Source organism: Pygocentrus nattereri, unplaced genomic scaffold (genome assembly GCF_015220715.1).
Source record: "Pygocentrus nattereri isolate fPygNat1 unplaced genomic scaffold, fPygNat1.pri scaffold_94_arrow_ctg1, whole genome shotgun sequence".
Classification (NCBI taxonomy): Eukaryota; Metazoa; Chordata; class Actinopteri; order Characiformes; family Serrasalmidae; genus Pygocentrus; species Pygocentrus nattereri.
In genome coordinates, this window is record NW_023618306.1 from 1 (window position 1) to 20000 (window position 20000).

A 20000-nucleotide genomic window follows, 5' to 3' on the forward strand; every position below is an offset into this window, starting at 1 on the left:
CATCACCCCTCTCATGAGCTAGCCGTGGGCCCTTCGGCACATTCATGAGTGAGCTCTTTCTGCTTAGCCTCCCTTTCACTGCGTCTGCAAGGTGTCAACAGGTGAGTATCACAGGTAGATGTTCAGGTAATTATTGCGCACACACACACACAACCTCTGGTGATGGGCAACGCATCTGCCTCATGAGAGAGAGTGCGAGACAGAGCGAGAGACAGTCGAGGACCGTAAGAACACCATTATTTGTGGAAATGTCGCTGTTTTACTCCTTTTCTCCTTCCATCACTTGGTTCGTAAAAGCGGCTGGTCAGTTTACAACCTTTTTCAAAAAGGTTCTATACAGAACCAACATCAGCATTCTTCATTAATCTGTAGAACCCTGTTACGATGCAAAGAACCCTTTAGTCAAATTTAATGCAAATTGTTCGAGTGTTCATAGTTCTACATAGAACCCTTTTCATATCTAAAAGAAACTTTGAAGAGCCATTTTTTTTAAAGTGTGCAAGTAATCAAATCTCTGCTCATCTGTCAACTTAACCTTCCCGATTTAACTGCCCAACGTCTTCATAATTACATTTTCACCCCTTGGGTTCTTATTACACAATCCGGTAGTCGCCCGGTATCTGGCACTGACCAGTCATCCCACCACGGACCTTAATCTCAAAACCCGACAACAGCTCTGAAGAAAAGCCAAACCACCAAGGAAGCATTTAAATGGAAACACTTTATATCAGTTATAGCAAGAAAATGCAACTTAAAACAATAAGTTGTTTTAAGGCACGTTACCAAAGTCACACAGCCATCTAACCGCTAACGGGGGCACCAACAGCCGGAAAACGGCTGCAGATCATCAGCCCTGAATCTGAAAACACTTTAAATCCTCAGAAACCTCGTTAGCTCGCTAACGCTAGTTTAGCAGGTCTGCTGCTGTTTTTCCCGACATAACACTTCATCCGGCGAGCTGCGCCGGCCCGGTGTTATTTGGGTGACGTGGCACGGGCGGATGGGTAGCGCTGTCGCCTCACAGCAAGGAGGGCCTGTGGGGAGTCTGCATGTTCTCCCCGTGTCTGCGTGGCTTCCTCCGGGTTCTCCGGTTCCCCCCACAGTCCAAAGACATGCAGTCAGGCCGATTGGACATGCTACACTGCCCCTCGGTGTGAGTGACTGTGTGTGTCTGTCTGGAATAATGAGTTTTCTTTGGGGACTATTTTGCCGCACAGCGCCCTGCATGTCTCCCTCCACCATGAATGGAGTTGAAGTTCTCTAAACTCTCATAAAACAGCGTCTCAGTCATCAGGCAGTGAATTCAGAACCAGTTCATGTAGGAACTTTCTGTAGGAGCTTTTAGAGGGACGTCTGGTTCCCATCACCACCACTGTTTACATCTTGACAGCTGAGAATTTTTTGAGCAGTTGGAGGAAATAAAGTGCGTGCAAGTTGAAATGTGTCATGCTGGCCAGGGTGAAAAGCTGGAGATGGTGGTTGAATTTTGGTATGAACTGTGTTCTCGCTGTCTTTCAGACTAACCTGACTGAGGAAGAGGAGCCAAGATGAGCACGTTTGGTTGTAACAGACCCATGTATCTGAAGACGTACGGCCGACAAAAGCGCAAGGTGGATCTGTGGTTCTCACCTGACTGGAGGAAGAAAGCCTTCTCCTTCTCCAGCACACCCTCGTCTGATCCGTCCATCTCCGAAACCTCGCGTCCCGAAACACGGTAGAGTGCCTCTCTCTACTAAACCGACGTTGCGTCTGCCGTCTGTTCTGAATAAACCTGTTTAATGAAACCGCTTAGTAACGGCGGGACCAGCACTGCTCCTCTCGGCCCGCAGGCCTGCACTGGCTGCCTGCGTCCTTCAGAGCCCCCTGTAAGACTTTAAATCTCTTAGTGCTTTAGCACCCGGGTTCGTCTCTGAGTGCTGATGGATGATCGTCCACTGCTGCTTCTCCATATTCAGCACAGGCTTGTAAAGTGGAGAGGTTCTGTCTTTACGCACCAAAGACCAGGAGCCCGTCACTGATCATCGTCCGTCAGGCTCCTTCTGTCAGTGTCCTTTAAAAGACGGATGAAGTCATATTTCTTTGCTTTATTATTTAGAGTTTTTTGTTTCCTTTGTTTTCTGTTAGTATTTGTATTGATCATTTTTGTGCTTTTTAATTGTGATTATTAATATGTCTCCTTTTTCTGCTGTTTATTATGTCCTGTCTTTGATTTTCTTTCTTCCCTTCTTCCTCTGTTGTATGTACTTTGCATTGTGAAGCACGTTGAGCTGCGTTTTTAATGTGTGAAAGATGCCGTATAAATAATATTAATAATAATGATTAATATCACAGTCTTCACCTTTCCTCTGTCTGAAGGAAGAAGAAAAGCGCAGCTCCGGCTCGATCCAGGACAGCGCGCAGGGCCCGGACGGCCTTGAAGGAGCTGGAAAGCGATGAGAACATCATTCCTGACAGCGTGTCCAGGTCAGCCTCTTAACCAGGATAAACACTCAGAATTCCCAAAAGGCAGTACGTCTCGGTTCCACTGTTTGTCTGCAGTGTAGCTGCAGTTTAAATAATTTTTGCCCCAAAAGTCGAACAGAAGGTTCAAATGGGCTTCGTTTAGCAGGGATTTTAGATATTTAATCACAAACGTCTTCAGCATTTCAAGCAAAGCAGAGAAACAGAATGACTTTAACCGCTTATTGACCAGGGTGTGTTTTGGTTTGTCCATCAGAATTTCCGTGGCCTAATTGCAAGGCTGATTCTTCAGTAACAGCATGAAATACATTTATTATATATATTTATTTGTTTTGTTTTTTTGTAAAAGTTCCCCTCAAACTAACAGAACACATGTTTTAGGATCTACACATCACTATACACTCACATGCCACTTTATTAGGTACCCCTTGCTAGTAAAAGGCTGGACCCCCTTTTGCCTTCAGAACTGCTTTAATTCTTCGTGTCAGACTTTCAACAAGGTGTTGGACACGTTCCTCAGAGATTCTGGTTGGTTATTTGAGTTCCTGTTGCCTTTCTATCATCTTGAACCAGTCTGCCCATTCTCCTCTGACCTCTCACATCAACAAGGCGTTTTCGTCCACACAACTGACCGCTCGCTGGATATTTCCTCTTTCTCGGACCGTTCTCTGTAAACCCTAGAGATGGTTGTGTGTGAAAATCCCAGCAGATCAGCAGTTTCTGAAATACTCAGACCAGCCCGTCTGGCACCAACAACCACGCCACGTTCAAAGCCCCTTAAATCCCCTTTCTTCCCCGTTCTGATGCTCGGCCTGCACTTCAGCAAGTTGTCCTGACCACCTCTACAGGCCTAAATGCAGTGAGCTGCAGCCGTGTGATTGGCTAATTAGCTATTTGTGTTAACAAGCAACTGAATACCTAATAAAGTGACCGGTGAGTGTACACTTGCAGTTTACTGCTGAAAGCCAAAAATCTGCGCCGCTCTTTGTGTTGTTTTCTAAAAGTGATGTTTCCAGAGCAGATCACTGAAGAGACGCCGGCTGTTTATAGTTTAGAGCCCAGATTTGGGGAAAAACGGGTCGACTTTCAGTAGAAAAACAAACGGAGTTCAGCTTCTTTTATTATAAGGGTTTAAAATGACATCACCGTCTATTAGACTGGAGAGAGGAGCTACAGCCTCACACGACGCCCAGCTTCTGAATGGAGCTCATGGAGTATGAACGTTATGTGAGAACGAGGATGAGTGCTTTATCATGAAGAAGAAGCACTCGGAGGCCTGTAGCCCAGGCGTCCCCGATGCGGCGGAGAGCAGAGAGTAAGTGAAGGCTTGCACAGGCTGTTTAAGTGAACTGGGCGCTGTAATAGTGATGAATTATATCTCTCCGTTTAAAAAATCTCGTCAAAAAAAAAAAATAAACGCATTCCCCCCGTTTCTGTTTTAGAGGGTCGCTGATTGGTGCTGCGGGAGCTCACAGGCAGCTGGTGCTGTTAGAGAGGGGAGAAAGCCGGAGGCTCCTCTCTCCTAGTTGGCAGCACCTGGTTAGCCGTTGTTTAGTGATACTTCACCGCTACTGAGTGATCTTCTGCACTCATACCTGCAGCTCAACTCTAGTTTGGTTAAGTTGATACAGCTGGAGCTTCGTTATCTAACCGATGGCTATTGTCACTAATATTACTTATAAAAAAGCACTTTCAGGTCAAAATCCTTCAAATTTACACGTCCTTTGACAAGATGCAAGCCAGAGAAAAGAAATAATCTAGTTCAAGTTCAAAGTGTTTATTGTCATTTGCACAGAGGAAACAGGTTTCCTTATATACAATGAAAAGCTTACTTTGCTCCTCGCTAAGAATGCCAAATATAACATTAAAAATACAAAAGAGTGTATATATACAAGCATATATATTAATCAAGAAATAACGCACTAAATATAGGCTACTAATAGAGGTTTTGAAATTTACAACAGGTTAGGTTGCAATGTATAAATTACAGTGGTATGGATGGATGGTGCTGTGCCTTGCCGGGAACATGATTGTCTGCAGCAGAAATGAGTGCTAAAGTGCAATAGTGCAATTGTAAACATGTGCTACAGTTAAAGTGACAGTAGGTGCAGGTTATTCCTGAGGAAAGAGTTCTTTACCAGTGGGATACACATCACACGTCTGTACCCAAGTCTGGCAGACCGAAGTGTGAATAGTTATTTCTGATTCAGAACTCTGATTGCGGTGGGGAAGAAGGAGTTCTTTAGTCTGGAGGTCTTGCACATCATACTCCTATACCTCCGGCCTGAGGGCAGAGGTTTGAACAGTCCGTGCTGGGGGTGGGTGGGGTCTTTGATGATGGAGGCAGCCTTCTTTTGGACTCTATGGTTGTAAATGTTCTGCAGAGAGTGCAGTGGAGAATTGGTGATCTTCTCTGTAGGCATTTACGGTCCATCACGGTCAAGCTGCCGTACCACACGGTGATGCAGCTGGTCAGGAGGCTCTCAATGACGCAGTTGTAGGAGTTGCTGAGGATCACCGGAGACATCCCAAACTTCCTCAGCCTCCTCAGGAAGTACAGCCACTGTTGAGCCTTTCTGACTAGCTGCTTGGTGTTCAGTGACCATGAGAGGTCCTCACTGATGTGGACACCCAGGTATTTAAAGCTGCTCACCCTCTCCACCTCGAGCTCCCGGATGAAAAGTGGCCGATGAGGTCTCCTCTCCTTCCTCATGTCCACTATCAGATCCTTCGTCTTGTCCGTGTTGAGGATGAGGTTGTTATGATCACACCATGACACCAGTCTGGTCACCTCCCTCCTGTAGGCTGCTTCATCTCCACCAGTGATACGTCCTATCACTGCTGTGTCGTCAGCAAACTTCAGGATGATGTTGTCCTTGTGGGAGGCGACGCAGTCATGGGTGAACAGGGTGTAGAGAATAGGGCTGAGGACGCAAGACTTTAAATCTCTTAGTGCTTTAGCACCCGGGTTCGTCTCTGAGTGCTGATGGATGATCGTCCACTGCTGCTTCTCCATATTCAGCACAGGCTTGTAAAGTGGAGAGGTTCTGTCTTTACGCACCAAAGACCAGGAGCCCGTCACTGATCATCGTCCGTCAGGCTCCTTCTGTCAGTGTCCTTTAAAAGACGGATGAAGTCATATTTCTTTGCTTTATTATTTAGAGTTTTTTGTTTCCTTTGTTTTCTGTTAGTATTTGTATTGATCATTTTTGTGCTTTTTAATTGTGATTATTAATATGTCTCCTTTTTCTGCTGTTTATTATGTCCTGTCTTTGATTTTCTTTCTTCCCTTCTTCCTCTGTTGTATGTACTTTGCATTGTGAAGCACGTTGAGCTGCGTTTTTAATGTGTGAAAGATGCCGTATAAATAATATTAATAATAATGATTAATATCAGTCTTCACCTTTCCTCTGTCTGAAGGAAGAAGAAAAGCGCAGCTCCGGCTCGATCCAGGACAGCGCGCAGGGCCCGGACGGCCTTGAAGGAGCTGGAAAGTGATGAGAACATCATTCCTGACAGCGTGTCCAGGTCAGCCTCTTAACCAGGATAAACACTCAGAATTCCCAAAAGGCAGTACGTCTCGGTTCCACTGTTTGTCTGCAGTGTAGCTGCAGTTTAAATAATTTTTGCCCCAAAAGTCGAACAGAAGGTTCAAATGGGCTTCGTTTAGCAGGGATTTTAGATATTTAATCACAAACGTCTTCAGCATTTCAAGCAAAGCAGAGAAACAGAATGACTTTAACCGCTTATTGACCAGGGTGTGTTTTGGTTTGTCCATCAGAATTTCCGTGGCCTAATTGCAAGGCTGATTCTTCAGTAACAGCATGAAATACATTTATTATATATATTTATTTGTTTTGTTTTTTTGTAAAAGTTCCCCTCAAACTAACAGAACACATGTTTTAGGATCTACACATCACTATACACTCACATGCCACTTTATTAGGTACCCCTTGCTAGTAAAAGGCTGGACCCCCTTTTGCCTTCAGAACTGCTTTAATTCTTCGTGTCAGACTTTCAACAAGGTGTTGGACACGTTCCTCAGAGATTCTGGTTGGTTATTTGAGTTCCTGTTGCCTTTCTATCATCTTGAACCAGTCTGCCCATTCTCCTCTGACCTCTCACATCAACAAGGCGTTTTCGTCCACACAACTGACCGCTCGCTGGATATTTCCTCTTTCTCGGACCGTTCTCTGTAAACCCTAGAGATGGCTGTGTGTGAAAATCCCAGCAGATCAGCAGTTTCTGAAATACTCAGACCAGCCCGTCTGGCACCAACAACCACGCCACGTTCAAAGCCCCTTAAATCCCCTTTCTTCCCCGTTCTGATGCTCGGCCTGCACTTCAGCAAGTTGTCCTGACCACCTCTACAGGCCTAAATGCAGTGAGCTGCAGCCGTGTGATTGGCTAATTAGCTATTTGTGTTAACAAGCAACTGAATACCTAATAAAGTGACCGGTGAGTGTACACTTGCAGTTTACTGCTGAAAGCCAAAAATCTGCGCCGCTCTTTGTGTTGTTTTCTAAAAGTGATGTTTCCAGAGCAGATCACTGAAGAGACGCCGGCTGTTTATAGTTTAGAGCCCAGATTTGGGGAAAAACGGGTCGACTTTCAGTAGAAAAACAAACGGAGTTCAGCTTCTTTTATTATAAGGGTTTAAAATGACATCACCGTCTATTAGACTGGAGAGAGGAGCTACAGCCTCACACGACGCCCAGCTTCTGAATGGAGCTCATGGAGTATGAACGTTATGTGAGAACGAGGATGAGTGCTTTATCATGAAGAAGAAGCACTCGGAGGCCTGTAGCCCAGGCGTCCCCGATGCGGCGGAGAGCAGAGAGTAAGTGAAGGCTTGCACAGGCTGTTTAAGTGAACTGGGCGCTGTAATAGTGATGAATTATATCTCTCCGTTTAAAAAATCTCGTCAAAAAAAAAAAATAAACGCATTCCCCCCGTTTCTGTTTTAGAGGGTCGCTGATTGGTGCTGCGGGAGCTCACAGGCAGCTGGTGCTGTTAGAGAGGGGAGAAAGCCGGAGGCTCCTCTCTCCTAGTTGGCAGCACCTGGTTAGCCGTTGTTTAGTGATACTTCACCGCTACTGAGTGATCTTCTGCACTCATACCTGCAGCTCAACTCTAGTTTGGTTAAGTTGATACAGCTGGAGCTTCGTTATCTAACCGATGGCTATTGTCACTAATATTACTTATAAAAAAGCACTTTCAGGTCAAAATCCTTCAAATTTACACGTCCTTTGACAAGATGCAAGCCAGAGAAAAGAAATAATCTAGTTCAAGTTCAAAGTGTTTATTGTCATTTGCACAGAGGAAACAGGTTTCCTTATATACAATGAAAAGCTTACTTTGCTCCTCGCTAAGAATGCCAAATATAACATTAAAAATACAAAAGAGTGTGTATATATACAAGCATATATATTAATCAAGAAATAACGCACTAAATATAGGCTACTAATAGAGGTTTTGAAATTTACAACAGGTTAGGTTGCAATGTATAAATTACAGTGGTATGGATGGATGGTGCTGTGCCTTGCCGGGAACATGATTGTCTGCAGCAGAAATGAGTGCTAAAGTGCAATAGTGCAATTGTAAACATGTGCTACAGTTAAAGTGACAGTAGGTGCAGGTTATTCCTGAGGAAAGAGTTCTTTACCAGTGGGATACACATCACACGTCTGTACCCAAGTCTGGCAGACCGAAGTGTGAATAGTTATTTCTGATTCAGAACTCTGATTGCGGTGGGGAAGAAGGAGTTCTTTAGTCTGGAGGTCTTGCACATCATACTCCTATACCTCCGGCCTGAGGGCAGAGGTTTGAACAGTCCGTGCTGGGGGTGGGTGGGGTCTTTGATGATGGAGGCAGCCTTCTTTTGGACTCTATGGTTGTAAATGTTCTGCAGAGAGTGCAGTGGAGAATTGGTGATCTTCTCTGTAGGCATTTACGGTCCATCACGGTCAAGCTGCCGTACCACACGGTGATGCAGCTGGTCAGGAGGCTCTCAATGACGCAGTTGTAGGAGTTGCTGAGGATCACCGGAGACATCCCAAACTTCCTCAGCCTCCTCAGGAAGTACAGCCACTGTTGAGCCTTTCTGACTAGCTGCTTGGTGTTCAGTGACCATGAGAGGTCCTCACTGATGTGGACACCCAGGTATTTAAAGCTGCTCACCCTCTCCACCTCGAGCTCCCGGATGAAAAGTGGCCGATGAGGTCTCCTCTCCTTCCTCATGTCCACTATCAGATCCTTCGTCTTGTCCGTGTTGAGGATGAGGTTGTTATGATCACACCATGACACCAGTCTGGTCACCTCCCTCCTGTAGGCTGCTTCATCTCCACCAGTGATACGTCCTATCACTGCTGTGTCGTCAGCAAACTTCAGGATGATGTTGTCCTTGTGGGAGGCGACGCAGTCATGGGTGAACAGGGTGTAGAGAATAGGGCTGAGGACGCAAGACTTTAAATCTCTTAGTGCTTTAGCACCCGGGTTCGTCTCTGAGTGCTGATGGATGATCGTCCACTGCTGCTTCTCCATATTCAGCACAGGCTTGTAAAGTGGAGAGGTTCTGTCTTTACGCACCAAAGACCAGGAGCCCGTCACTGATCATCGTCCGTCAGGCTCCTTCTGTCAGTGTCCTTTAAAAGACGGATGAAGTCATATTTCTTTGCTTTATTATTTAGAGTTTTTTGTTTCCTTTGTTTTCTGTTAGTATTTGTATTGATCATTTTTGTGCTTTTTAATTGTGATTATTAATATGTCTCCTTTTTCTGCTGTTTATTATGTCCTGTCTTTGATTTTCTTTCTTCCCTTCTTCCTCTGTTGTATGTACTTTGCATTGTGAAGCACGTTGAGCTGCGTTTTTAATGTGTGAAAGATGCCGTATAAATAATATTAATAATAATGATTAATATCAGTCTTCACCTTTCCTCTGTCTGAAGGAAGAAGAAAAGCGCAGCTCCGGCTCGATCCAGGACAGCGCGCAGGGCCCGGACGGCCTTGAAGGAGCTGGAAAGTGATGAGAACATCATTCCTGACAGCGTGTCCAGGTCAGCCTCTTAACCAGGATAAACACTCAGAATTCCCAAAAGGCAGTACGTCTCGGTTCCACTGTTTGTCTGCAGTGTAGCTGCAGTTTAAATAATTTTTGCCCCAAAAGTCGAACAGAAGGTTCAAATGGGCTTCGTTTAGCAGGGATTTTAGATATTTAATCACAAACGTCTTCAGCATTTCAAGCAAAGCAGAGAAACAGAATGACTTTAACCGCTTATTGACCAGGGTGTGTTTTGGTTTGTCCATCAGAATTTCCGTGGCCTAATTGCAAGGCTGATTCTTCAGTAACAGCATGAAATACATTTATTATATATATTTATTTGTTTTGTTTTTTTGTAAAAGTTCCCCTCAAACTAACAGAACACATGTTTTAGGATCTACACATCACTATACACTCACATGCCACTTTATTAGGTACCCCTTGCTAGTAAAAGGCTGGACCCCCTTTTGCCTTCAGAACTGCTTTAATTCTTCGTGTCAGACTTTCAACAAGGTGTTGGACACGTTCCTCAGAGATTCTGGTTGGTTATTTGAGTTCCTGTTGCCTTTCTATCATCTTGAACCAGTCTGCCCATTCTCCTCTGACCTCTCACATCAACAAGGCGTTTTCGTCCACACAACTGACCGCTCGCTGGATATTTCCTCTTTCTCGGACCGTTCTCTGTAAACCCTAGAGATGGCTGTGTGTGAAAATCCCAGCAGATCAGCAGTTTCTGAAATACTCAGACCAGCCCGTCTGGCACCAACAACCACGCCACGTTCAAAGCCCCTTAAATCCCCTTTCTTCCCCGTTCTGATGCTCGGCCTGCACTTCAGCAAGTTGTCCTGACCACCTCTACAGGCCTAAATGCAGTGAGCTGCAGCCGTGTGATTGGCTAATTAGCTATTTGTGTTAACAAGCAACTGAATACCTAATAAAGTGACCGGTGAGTGTACACTTGCAGTTTACTGCTGAAAGCCAAAAATCTGCGCCGCTCTTTGTGTTGTTTTCTAAAAGTGATGTTTCCAGAGCAGATCACTGAAGAGACGCCGGCTGTTTATAGTTTAGAGCCCAGATTTGGGGAAAAACGGGTCGACTTTCAGTAGAAAAACAAACGGAGTTCAGCTTCTTTTATTATAAGGGTTTAAAATGACATCACCGTCTATTAGACTGGAGAGAGGAGCTACAGCCTCACACGACGCCCAGCTTCTGAATGGAGCTCATGGAGTATGAACGTTATGTGAGAACGAGGATGAGTGCTTTATCATGAAGAAGAAGCACTCGGAGGCCTGTAGCCCAGGCGTCCCCGATGCGGCGGAGAGCAGAGAGTAAGTGAAGGCTTGCACAGGCTGTTTAAGTGAACTGGGCGCTGTAATAGTGATGAATTATATCTCTCCGTTTAAAAAATCTCGTCAAAAAAAAAAAATAAACGCATTCCCCCCGTTTCTGTTTTAGAGGGTCGCTGATTGGTGCTGCGGGAGCTCACAGGCAGCTGGTGCTGTTAGAGAGGGGAGAAAGCCGGAGGCTCCTCTCTCCTAGTTGGCAGCACCTGGTTAGCCGTTGTTTAGTGATACTTCACCGCTACTGAGTGATCTTCTGCACTCATACCTGCAGCTCAACTCTAGTTTGGTTAAGTTGATACAGCTGGAGCTTCGTTATCTAACCGATGGCTATTGTCACTAATATTACTTATAAAAAAGCACTTTCAGGTCAAAATCCTTCAAATTTACACGTCCTTTGACAAGATGCAAGCCAGAGAAAAGAAATAATCTAGTTCAAGTTCAAAGTGTTTATTGTCATTTGCACAGAGGAAACAGGTTTCCTTATATACAATGAAAAGCTTACTTTGCTCCTCGCTAAGAATGCCAAATATAACATTAAAAATACAAAAGAGTGTATATATACAAGCATATATATTAATCAAGAAATAACGCACTAAATATAGGCTACTAATAGAGGTTTTGAAATTTACAACAGGTTAGGTTGCAATGTATAAATTACAGTGGTATGGATGGATGGTGCTGTGCCTTGCCGGGAACATGATTGTCTGCAGCAGAAATGAGTGCTAAAGTGCAATAGTGCAATTGTAAACATGTGCTACAGTTAAAGTGACAGTAGGTGCAGGTTATTCCTGAGGAAAGAGTTCTTTACCAGTGGGATACACATCACACGTCTGTACCCAAGTCTGGCAGACCGAAGTGTGAATAGTTATTTCTGATTCAGAACTCTGATTGCGGTGGGGAAGAAGGAGTTCTTTAGTCTGGAGGTCTTGCACATCATACTCCTATACCTCCGGCCTGAGGGCAGAGGTTTGAACAGTCCGTGCTGGGGGTGGGTGGGGTCTTTGATGATGGAGGCAGCCTTCTTTTGGACTCTATGGTTGTAAATGTTCTGCAGAGAGTGCAGTGGAGAATTGGTGATCTTCTCTGTAGGCATTTACGGTCCATCACGGTCAAGCTGCCGTACCACACGGTGATGCAGCTGGTCAGGAGGCTCTCAATGACGCAGTTGTAGGAGTTGCTGAGGATCACCGGAGACATCCCAAACTTCCTCAGCCTCCTCAGGAAGTACAGCCACTGTTGAGCCTTTCTGACTAGCTGCTTGGTGTTCAGTGACCATGAGAGGTCCTCACTGATGTGGACACCCAGGTATTTAAAGCTGCTCACCCTCTCCACCTCGAGCTCCCGGATGAAAAGTGGCCGATGAGGTCTCCTCTCCTTCCTCATGTCCACTATCAGATCCTTCGTCTTGTCCGTGTTGAGGATGAGGTTGTTATGATCACACCATGACACCAGTCTGGTCACCTCCCTCCTGTAGGCTGCTTCATCTCCACCAGTGATACGTCCTATCACTGCTGTGTCGTCAGCAAACTTCAGGATGATGTTGTCCTTGTGGGAGGCGACGCAGTCATGGGTGAACAGGGTGTAGAGAATAGGGCTGAGGACGCAAGACTTTAAATCTCTTAGTGCTTTAGCACCCGGGTTCGTCTCTGAGTGCTGATGGATGATCGTCCACTGCTGCTTCTCCATATTCAGCACAGGCTTGTAAAGTGGAGAGGTTCTGTCTTTACGTTCTTTACGTCAGAACTGCTTTAATTCTTCGTGTCAGACTTTCAACAAGGTGTTGGACACGTTCCTCAGAGATTCTGGTTGGTTATTTGAGTTCCTGTTGCCTTTCTATCATCTGGAACCAGTCTGCCCATTCTCCTCTGACCTCTCACATCAACAAGGCGTTTTCGTCCACACAACTGACCGCTCGCTGGATATTTCCTCTTTTTCGGACCGTTCTCTGTAAACCCTAGAGATGGTTGTGTGTGAAAATCCCAGCAGATCAGCAGTTTCTGAAATACTCAGACCAGCCCGTCTGGCACCAACAACCACGCCACGTTCAAAGCCCCTTAAATCCCCTTTCTTCCCCGTTCTGATGCTCGGCCTGCACTTCAGCAAGTTGTCCTGACCACCTCTACAGGCCTAAATGCAGTGAGCTGCAGCCGTGTGATTGGCTAATTAGCTATTTGTGTTAACAAGCAACTGAATACCTAATAAAGTGACCGGTGAGTGTACACTTACAGTTTACTGCTGAAAGCCAAAAATCTGCGCCGCTCTTTGTGTTGTTTTCTAAAAGTGATGTTTCCAGAGCAGATCACTGAAGAGAATAGAAAATAGTCCCCAAAGAAAACTCATTATTCCAGATTTTCCACTGTTTTCCATCATCAACATTCCATATAAGCCCAGAAGACTCGTGTAGGTTCTCTGGTGGTTCTGGATAGTAGATAAATGTTATGTTGAAGACATTGTCACTCCTGGTTCTCATCACTGCCTTAGATTATTTCCCATTAAACCACTCTGAATGACTTTGTTTACACCTCAACCACTAAATACATACAGAAATTTAGAAAAACTCCCCTCAATATTACTGAGAGTTGAATAAAACTTGATCTACAGGGACAGAAGTCAGTAAAACGAGTGCCTGTTTTTCTTTGTTTTTCGCTTTGTTGCCATGCAGGTGTCGCTCGGTTAGTGCAGTCGTCCTGCTGGAGGAGGTGGACGTGACAGACGTCTTATCCAGGCAAAGCCTTAGCAGGAACCCAGAAGAACAGGACGCGTACCCGCCCAGTTTGGAGATGGAGCTCTCGACATCAGCAAGCAGAGCAGAACCAGGCAACAGCAACCAAACCTACGACGTCTCGGACTGCGTCCTATCCAGTTTCTACTTCAGATCCCTCCGCATCACGTCTTCCTCCTTTCTGTCTGTTCCTCTGTCCTCTCCTCCTGTTCATGAGTCTGGTGATTTATCTCTGGTGCTGATTGATCATCTTATGTTGGAGTGCATGTCCTCTTGTCTCGCCGTCTCCCTCCAGCCTCTGGACCACAGCCATCTCCTCAGTCTTCCGGAGCCTCAGACGGCCTCTCCTCCTCCTCCTCCTCCTCCTCCTCCTCCTCCTCCTCCTCCTCCTCCTCCTCCTCCTCCTCCTCTGGAGACCAAAAGTGATGACCAGGTCATGAAGAGTGTGCGCCACTCGGGGAACACCGAGAGGGTGAACGCTGAAGAAGAGCAGTCATTTGGGAGCGAGGGGCAGACGGCAGGGGTGGTTAGATGTCTGTCCAACTTATTTGGACCTCCTATTTCCCCTGCCCCCGTCGTGGCTCCTAGTAAAGTGCGCACACAGGTGGCGCCGAAAGAGCGCAACGGTGCTGGGATGGGCCGGAGAGCGTGTGTGAGTGGCCTTAGCGTCAGCCGCTGGTCGAAGAGAGATATAGGAGAGAGGAACAAAAGCCAAAGGAAGAATGAGACCAGGACAAGAAGTAAACCTGGAGACTGCTCTCTGAACTACCTGCTGCCTGCAGGGATGAAGGAGGTAATGTGCTTTTACCATGACTGCGTTTTCAGGACTGATGGAGGTGTAACGGCTCAGCCTTTTCAGTCCTTGGTTTCTGGCCCACGAGTCAGTCTGTACAGTCTCTCTCTAGTCTGAGCGCCTTCACAACAAAAAGACGAGAAACTCTGTGACAAACGGACGTTAAGCTTGTGATGCTCTCCGTTTTAGAAATCTGTTAGGATCTTAAAAGTGGGCCCAGCCTTACCCAGCTCTGCACAAAGGCCTGCTTTTCTTCACGCATCTTTGGCAGCACGTTAGCAGTGGAATATTATACTGCGCCTCGGGCACGTTTACCCGACATCGGAGGCCCTCGTTTTTTTAACATGGCACTTAAACAGTACTGGAAGGCTGAAACTAAAACTCTGGATGTTGGTTAATTAACTTTACATGTTGAATCTATTTATCTGTTATTGCTCAGGGTTAGAGGAGAGTTTGGAACCTAAATAAATAAATAAATAAATAAATAAATAAATAAATAACAGTCGCAGTTCGTCACGAGCACTGTGAGCCAAACTATAAGCCGTGGAATCAGTTCAGAACTGTTGCACCACTAATGTAGTTCTGTTATTAGTCTCACTCAGTTATCTTATTAATCTTGTTTACACCTGTGTGTGTGTGTGTGTGTGTGTGTGTGTGTGTGTGTAAAACCTTTTTTTTTTTTTTGATAACCGTCATCACTAATCCTTGTTCTGTGTTGATGACAGGCCCCTGATGGTGATGATATCAGTGATGCTGAGAAGGTGTATCATGAGTGTCAGCAGGATGGCCCCGTCTCGTTTGAAGACTGCATTCCTCCAGAGCAAATGAAACGCTGCTCCAAGATCGGAGAGGGCACGTTCAAAGAGGTGTTCTCCACAGTCAACGGCTCCAGTCAGACCGTGGCTCTTAAAGTATGTTAGCAAATCCGAAATCAGTTTACTGCTTCTTTAAAGGGTTTTAGTGCTCAATGATGATGTTATTGATCTCTCATAGAGGAGAATAATAAAGCAATAAGCCCCTTGAGGCCGTGCGTCACAGGGATTTTATCAGCGGAAGGGTGATGAGAACAACGTGGAGTAAAACCACCTTCCCTGTGATAAAATCACTGTGATGTACAGCTTCAAGGGGCTTATTGCTTTTATAAAACAGCAGCCAACATAAAATATGATAATGTTTTGTCTGGGGAAAAAAGTTAATAATAATAATAATAATAATAATAATAATAATAATAATAATAATAGACATAAGTGTTCTTCCAAGAAATGTAGTTCCTTTAGCCTATGGTATCATTGAAAAGCAACCATGGACTGAATGAGGAGAACGCTCAGTCACCCATGACTGTATATTGTGGCCATTTCATGAACTTCTGAACTTTGTCGTATAATAATGAACATATAATATCACAGCACTGTTTGCTGCAGAAACCTTCGCTTTATAAGTACTTGTGGCCACCAGATCACCACCGCGAGTCATCTTTAGCTCCAATCCAGAGTCTCAAATGGCTCCCAGCTCCCTACATAGTGACTGTGTAGGAGTTTAAACGCTGGATCCTGCAGCTCAACAGAGCTGGGACTCGTTTGGGACTCGGACGCATCCAGATGGCTGAGCTTTGCACTTTAGTTACATATATTTTACTGCAGGAAAATAGAGGAAAAATAAATGTTTTATCTGGTTCTTCCAGGGCTGATGAGGATTAAGATTAAGTGACCCTTATTAGTCCCACAACCGGGGGAAATTCCACCTCCGCATTTAACCCATCCGTGAAGTGAAACACCACATACACTCTAGTGAGCGCACACACACACACACACACACACACACACACACACACACACACACACACACACACACACACACACACTAGGGGGCAGAGACACTTGCCCAGAGCTGTGGGCAGCCCTATCCGCAGCGCCCGGGGAGCAGTTGGGGGTTAGGTGTCTTGCTCAAGGACACCTCAGTCATGTGCTGTTGGCTCTGGGGATCGAACCGGCGACCTTCTGGTCACGAGGCTGGATCCCTGACCTCCAGCCCACGACTGCCCAAAATACATTTTAGCAGAGTTGGTAACATTAAATTCAGTCACGTAACATTGCAAACCCCTTAGGTGGTGGGCAGAGCTATATGATTACAATTATAATTGATTTCATTTCAGTTAGGCTTTCATGGGTTGTTGATTTTCGGCGTATGGTTTGAGGATTGGTTTAGCACTGTAAGTGATGTTTGTTTTCTTTGATGTTTCAGATCATTCCAGTAGAAGGCTCTCAGAAAGTCAACGGGGAGCCGCAAAAAACCTTTGGTGAAATTCTTCATGAAATCATCATTTCAAAGTATGATTTTCACTTTCATCATTTTCTGCTTCAGCCCAAACTGTTTGTTACCTTGACATGTACAGCGGTGGATAAAGTATAATATCTGAAACTGCTGGAATTTATCCATTTAATTCAAAACAAGAATCTGCAAGAAGATGAAATAAGACTTTTATGGTTTAACTTTGTTTCTGTTTGTTTTTTACTGTGTTGTGTATGTAAACGTACTGTACTGTGCCACAGCTCTAGGCTGCTGATGCTGAAAGCTATTTAATTAGAGTGTAAGCGTTTATTTTTTCCCACAATATAATAAAATGACAATATAATAATAAACTAAAATAACATTAGTTCAGTGTTTTTATTTAAACATTTCCAAACCTGTACTTGGAGGGAGGTACAATATTATTTGTAGTCTTCATCTGGTATTTGGGTGCTTCAGCGTGTTAAAAGGCACCAATGACGGATTTTAAGAAGTCTATGCGATGGTGGAAGCATCCAGGAGAACCTGCCACCAAACTTGGTTTGTCAAACTAGTTCAAAAGATGTCAGCTACTTGTTTAGGTGTATTTACACACATTCTAATAAATAGATTTTACAAGCAAAAACACTCAGTCAGGATACAGGGATTGAACTGTAGTTGTGCTTTTAAAGCCATTTCTCATCATTAGATTACAGCTCTGCGCATGTGAGTTATAGATATAATTATGCTCTCATTCTAAATGCTGTACAGCTTTCTCAGGTGTTTCAGGCTCGCCTTTAGTCCAGTCCAGTGGACTCATCTTGAATGGTCTCAAATATGCAGATTTTTTTACTTTTTCCCCACAGAGAGCTGAGCAGCCTGGACTCAAACGAGAACAACAGAACGAGTGGCTTCATTGGGCTCAACAAGTAAGACCTTAACCTTCTCTCCCTCAGTGTCCATCAAATGAGCTTGAAGCAGTGAAGAAATGTTTTATTTTACTAATTGTGTGCGGTGCTGATGATGCTGTTGTTTCAGTCTTCACTGTGTGCGGGGGTGTTATCCCAGCGCTCTGCTCAAAGCCTGGGACAGATTTGACCAAGAGAAGAAGTCTGAGAACGACAGGCCTGGTAAAACCACACACACACACACACACACACACACACACACACACACACACACACACACACACACACACACACACGCACGCACAACAGGGTGTTCAGTAGCACAGGTGGTCATGACCTCATAAGAATACACACCTGGAGATGACATGAAGCTTGAGTTAAAGTAGAGACACCCAAGGTAAAATATCACTCCAGTAAAAGTAGATCCAGAATTTCTTTAAATCCATAAAACTGTAAAACACACCTAAAAGGAAAAACCTTCATTCTTAAAAAAATCCAGAGTCTCCAATACAAAGCAGAATGAATTCATAAAGGACGTCTAAACAGAAACATTGTAAGATTCTTCTTAAGAAAGCCGGAATTACCTCAAAGAAAATCAGGGTCTCGCTTTATTTCAATTTAGTTCACCGCAGTCCCTGTAGATCATCTGTCCCTGCAGATCATCTGCAGATGCTCACGTTGTTAACAAACTATCTGTTGAATCTTAGATTGTAAACAGTGGTGAGGTTGGAGTTAGGATTTTGACCAGGGTGAGGGCTGGGATTAGGTTTTGGGTGAAGGTTTGGGTTAGGATTTGGACCAGGGTGAGGGCTGGGATTAGGTTTTGGGTTAAGGTTGGGGTTAGGATTTGGACCAGGGTGAGGGCTGGGATTAGGTTTTGGGTGAAGGTTATGATTAGGATTTGGACCAGCGTGAGGGCTGGGATTAGGTTTTGGGTTAAGGTTGGGGTTAGGATTTGGACCAGCGTGAGGGCTGGGGTTAGGTTTTGGGTGGAGGTTAAGGTTGGGGTTAGGATTTGGACCAGAGTGAGGGCTGGGTGGAGGTTAAGGTTGGGGTTGGAGCAGGTTTAAAGAAAATTCTGGTTGATATTTAGTTGAATGCAAGTTGAGAGTAAATTAAGTATCTATAAAGCATCTGAAGTGGATGATCCACATGAGCAATCATGCGTGTTGCCAAAAAGAATTTATTGAAAAACAGAAACGTCTTTAAATTCTTTTTAAAAAGAGATGAAGGTCCAGATTTTCTTAGGGACTCAGCACGCTGGTTCCATCATTGTGGACCCAGTACAATAAAAGCTCACTCACCCACGGAGAGGAGAACTTTGAACATGGAAGCACCAGCAGATGTGAGGGTCCAGGCCGAAGCAGACCTGTAGCAGAGTTGAAGACCCTGTGAAGATACTGGGGCTCGGCCATGTGGACATTTGTAAAGTAAAAGTAAAATTTTGGACTGAACGCATAATCATCGCAGTGAGGCTCGGATAACGTCTCGTACGCAGCACGCAGGTGAAAAGTGTTCAAATCGCACCGGAAAGTTGACTGTGCCTGTGAACGCTGGACCTCAGTAAGGTGCAGCCGTTTTCACTGCCCTGCAGGTGAGGATTCCTGTTGTGGGATCAACCATGATCGGACTGTGCTGACCCCTCTCACACTGGGAAGCAATGTGTACTTATATGTTATATATTGAGCGTGTGTGTGTGTGTGTGTGTGTGCAGACGTGTGTGCGTGCGTCATTTTGCAGCTACATATTAATGAGAATTTCTGTGTCCAGACTTCTTCGGTCAGGAGCAGCTCTTTGTGATCCTGGAGTTCGAGTTTGGAGGGAATGATCTGGAGAACATGAAAGGAAAGGTATATACAGTGCAGTTCTGTACTGTAGCTTCAGGACTGAGTCTTGTGTGTTTACGGTTGTGTGTGTGTGTGTGTGTGTGTGTGTGTGTGTAGCTGTCCTCCATGGCCCAGGCCAGAAGCGTTCTACACCAGGTGACTGCTGCGCTGGCTGTAGCTGAACAGGCTCTGTGCTTTGAACACAGGTAATGTAACACACACAGAGAAGCGTGCCCCCTAAAACAGGGTCTCAGACACACGTTCACACCTCACGCTGCTTATTAGAGCCATGTTTACTAAGTCTGTCCTGAAATAGTCAAATCCAGCACCTCTGATCAAATGACACGTTCTGCTGATGTTCTAAGTGAAGTAACTCGTCCTCTGCAGAGAACACACTCGAATATGAATATGAATTTTACTGCGCAGCTTCTATTTACTTGCTGAGTTTGACACACTGGAAACAAAATAAAAGTAGTTGTTAAATTCAGTAAATAAACAGTAATTGTGCAGTGAAATGTGCAGAAGTGTGTCTGTAGATAATCAAATGAAAAACTCATTAAAGTCTTGGATACACTACAGTGTGATGGAGGTGGCGGAGAAGTTGATTCGTAGATGTATCGTGATGCGGACGATTCTGAATTGGT

The 20000-nt window shown here is 44.9% G+C and overlaps 1 protein-coding gene across 2 annotated transcripts in view; it reads left to right on the plus strand.

The window, feature by feature from the left end:
* Positions 1–48: 48 nt before the first annotated feature.
* Positions 49–20000, plus strand: part of LOC108416162 — a 24340-nt gene continuing 4388 nt past the window's right edge. The window contains exons 1-12 of one of the 2 annotated variants that reach the window (XM_037536666.1): positions 49–101; positions 1519–1714; positions 2356–2463; positions 5881–5988; positions 9408–9515; positions 13505–14357; positions 15083–15268; positions 16599–16684; positions 17489–17551; positions 17661–17752; positions 19301–19380; positions 19474–19562. In XM_037536666.1, the coding sequence (XP_037392563.1) occupies positions 1548–1714; positions 2356–2463; positions 5881–5988; positions 9408–9515; positions 13505–14357; positions 15083–15268; positions 16599–16684; positions 17489–17551; positions 17661–17752; positions 19301–19380; positions 19474–19562 (1940 nt within the window). In that variant the 5' untranslated portion in view covers positions 49–101; positions 1519–1547. Of the gene's footprint in view, positions 102–201; positions 225–1518; positions 1715–2355; positions 2464–5880; positions 5989–9407; positions 9516–13504; positions 14358–15082; positions 15269–16598; positions 16685–17488; positions 17552–17660; positions 17753–19300; positions 19381–19473; positions 19563–20000 lie in introns of those variants that run through there. The other variant, XM_037536667.1, reaches the window with a different exon arrangement.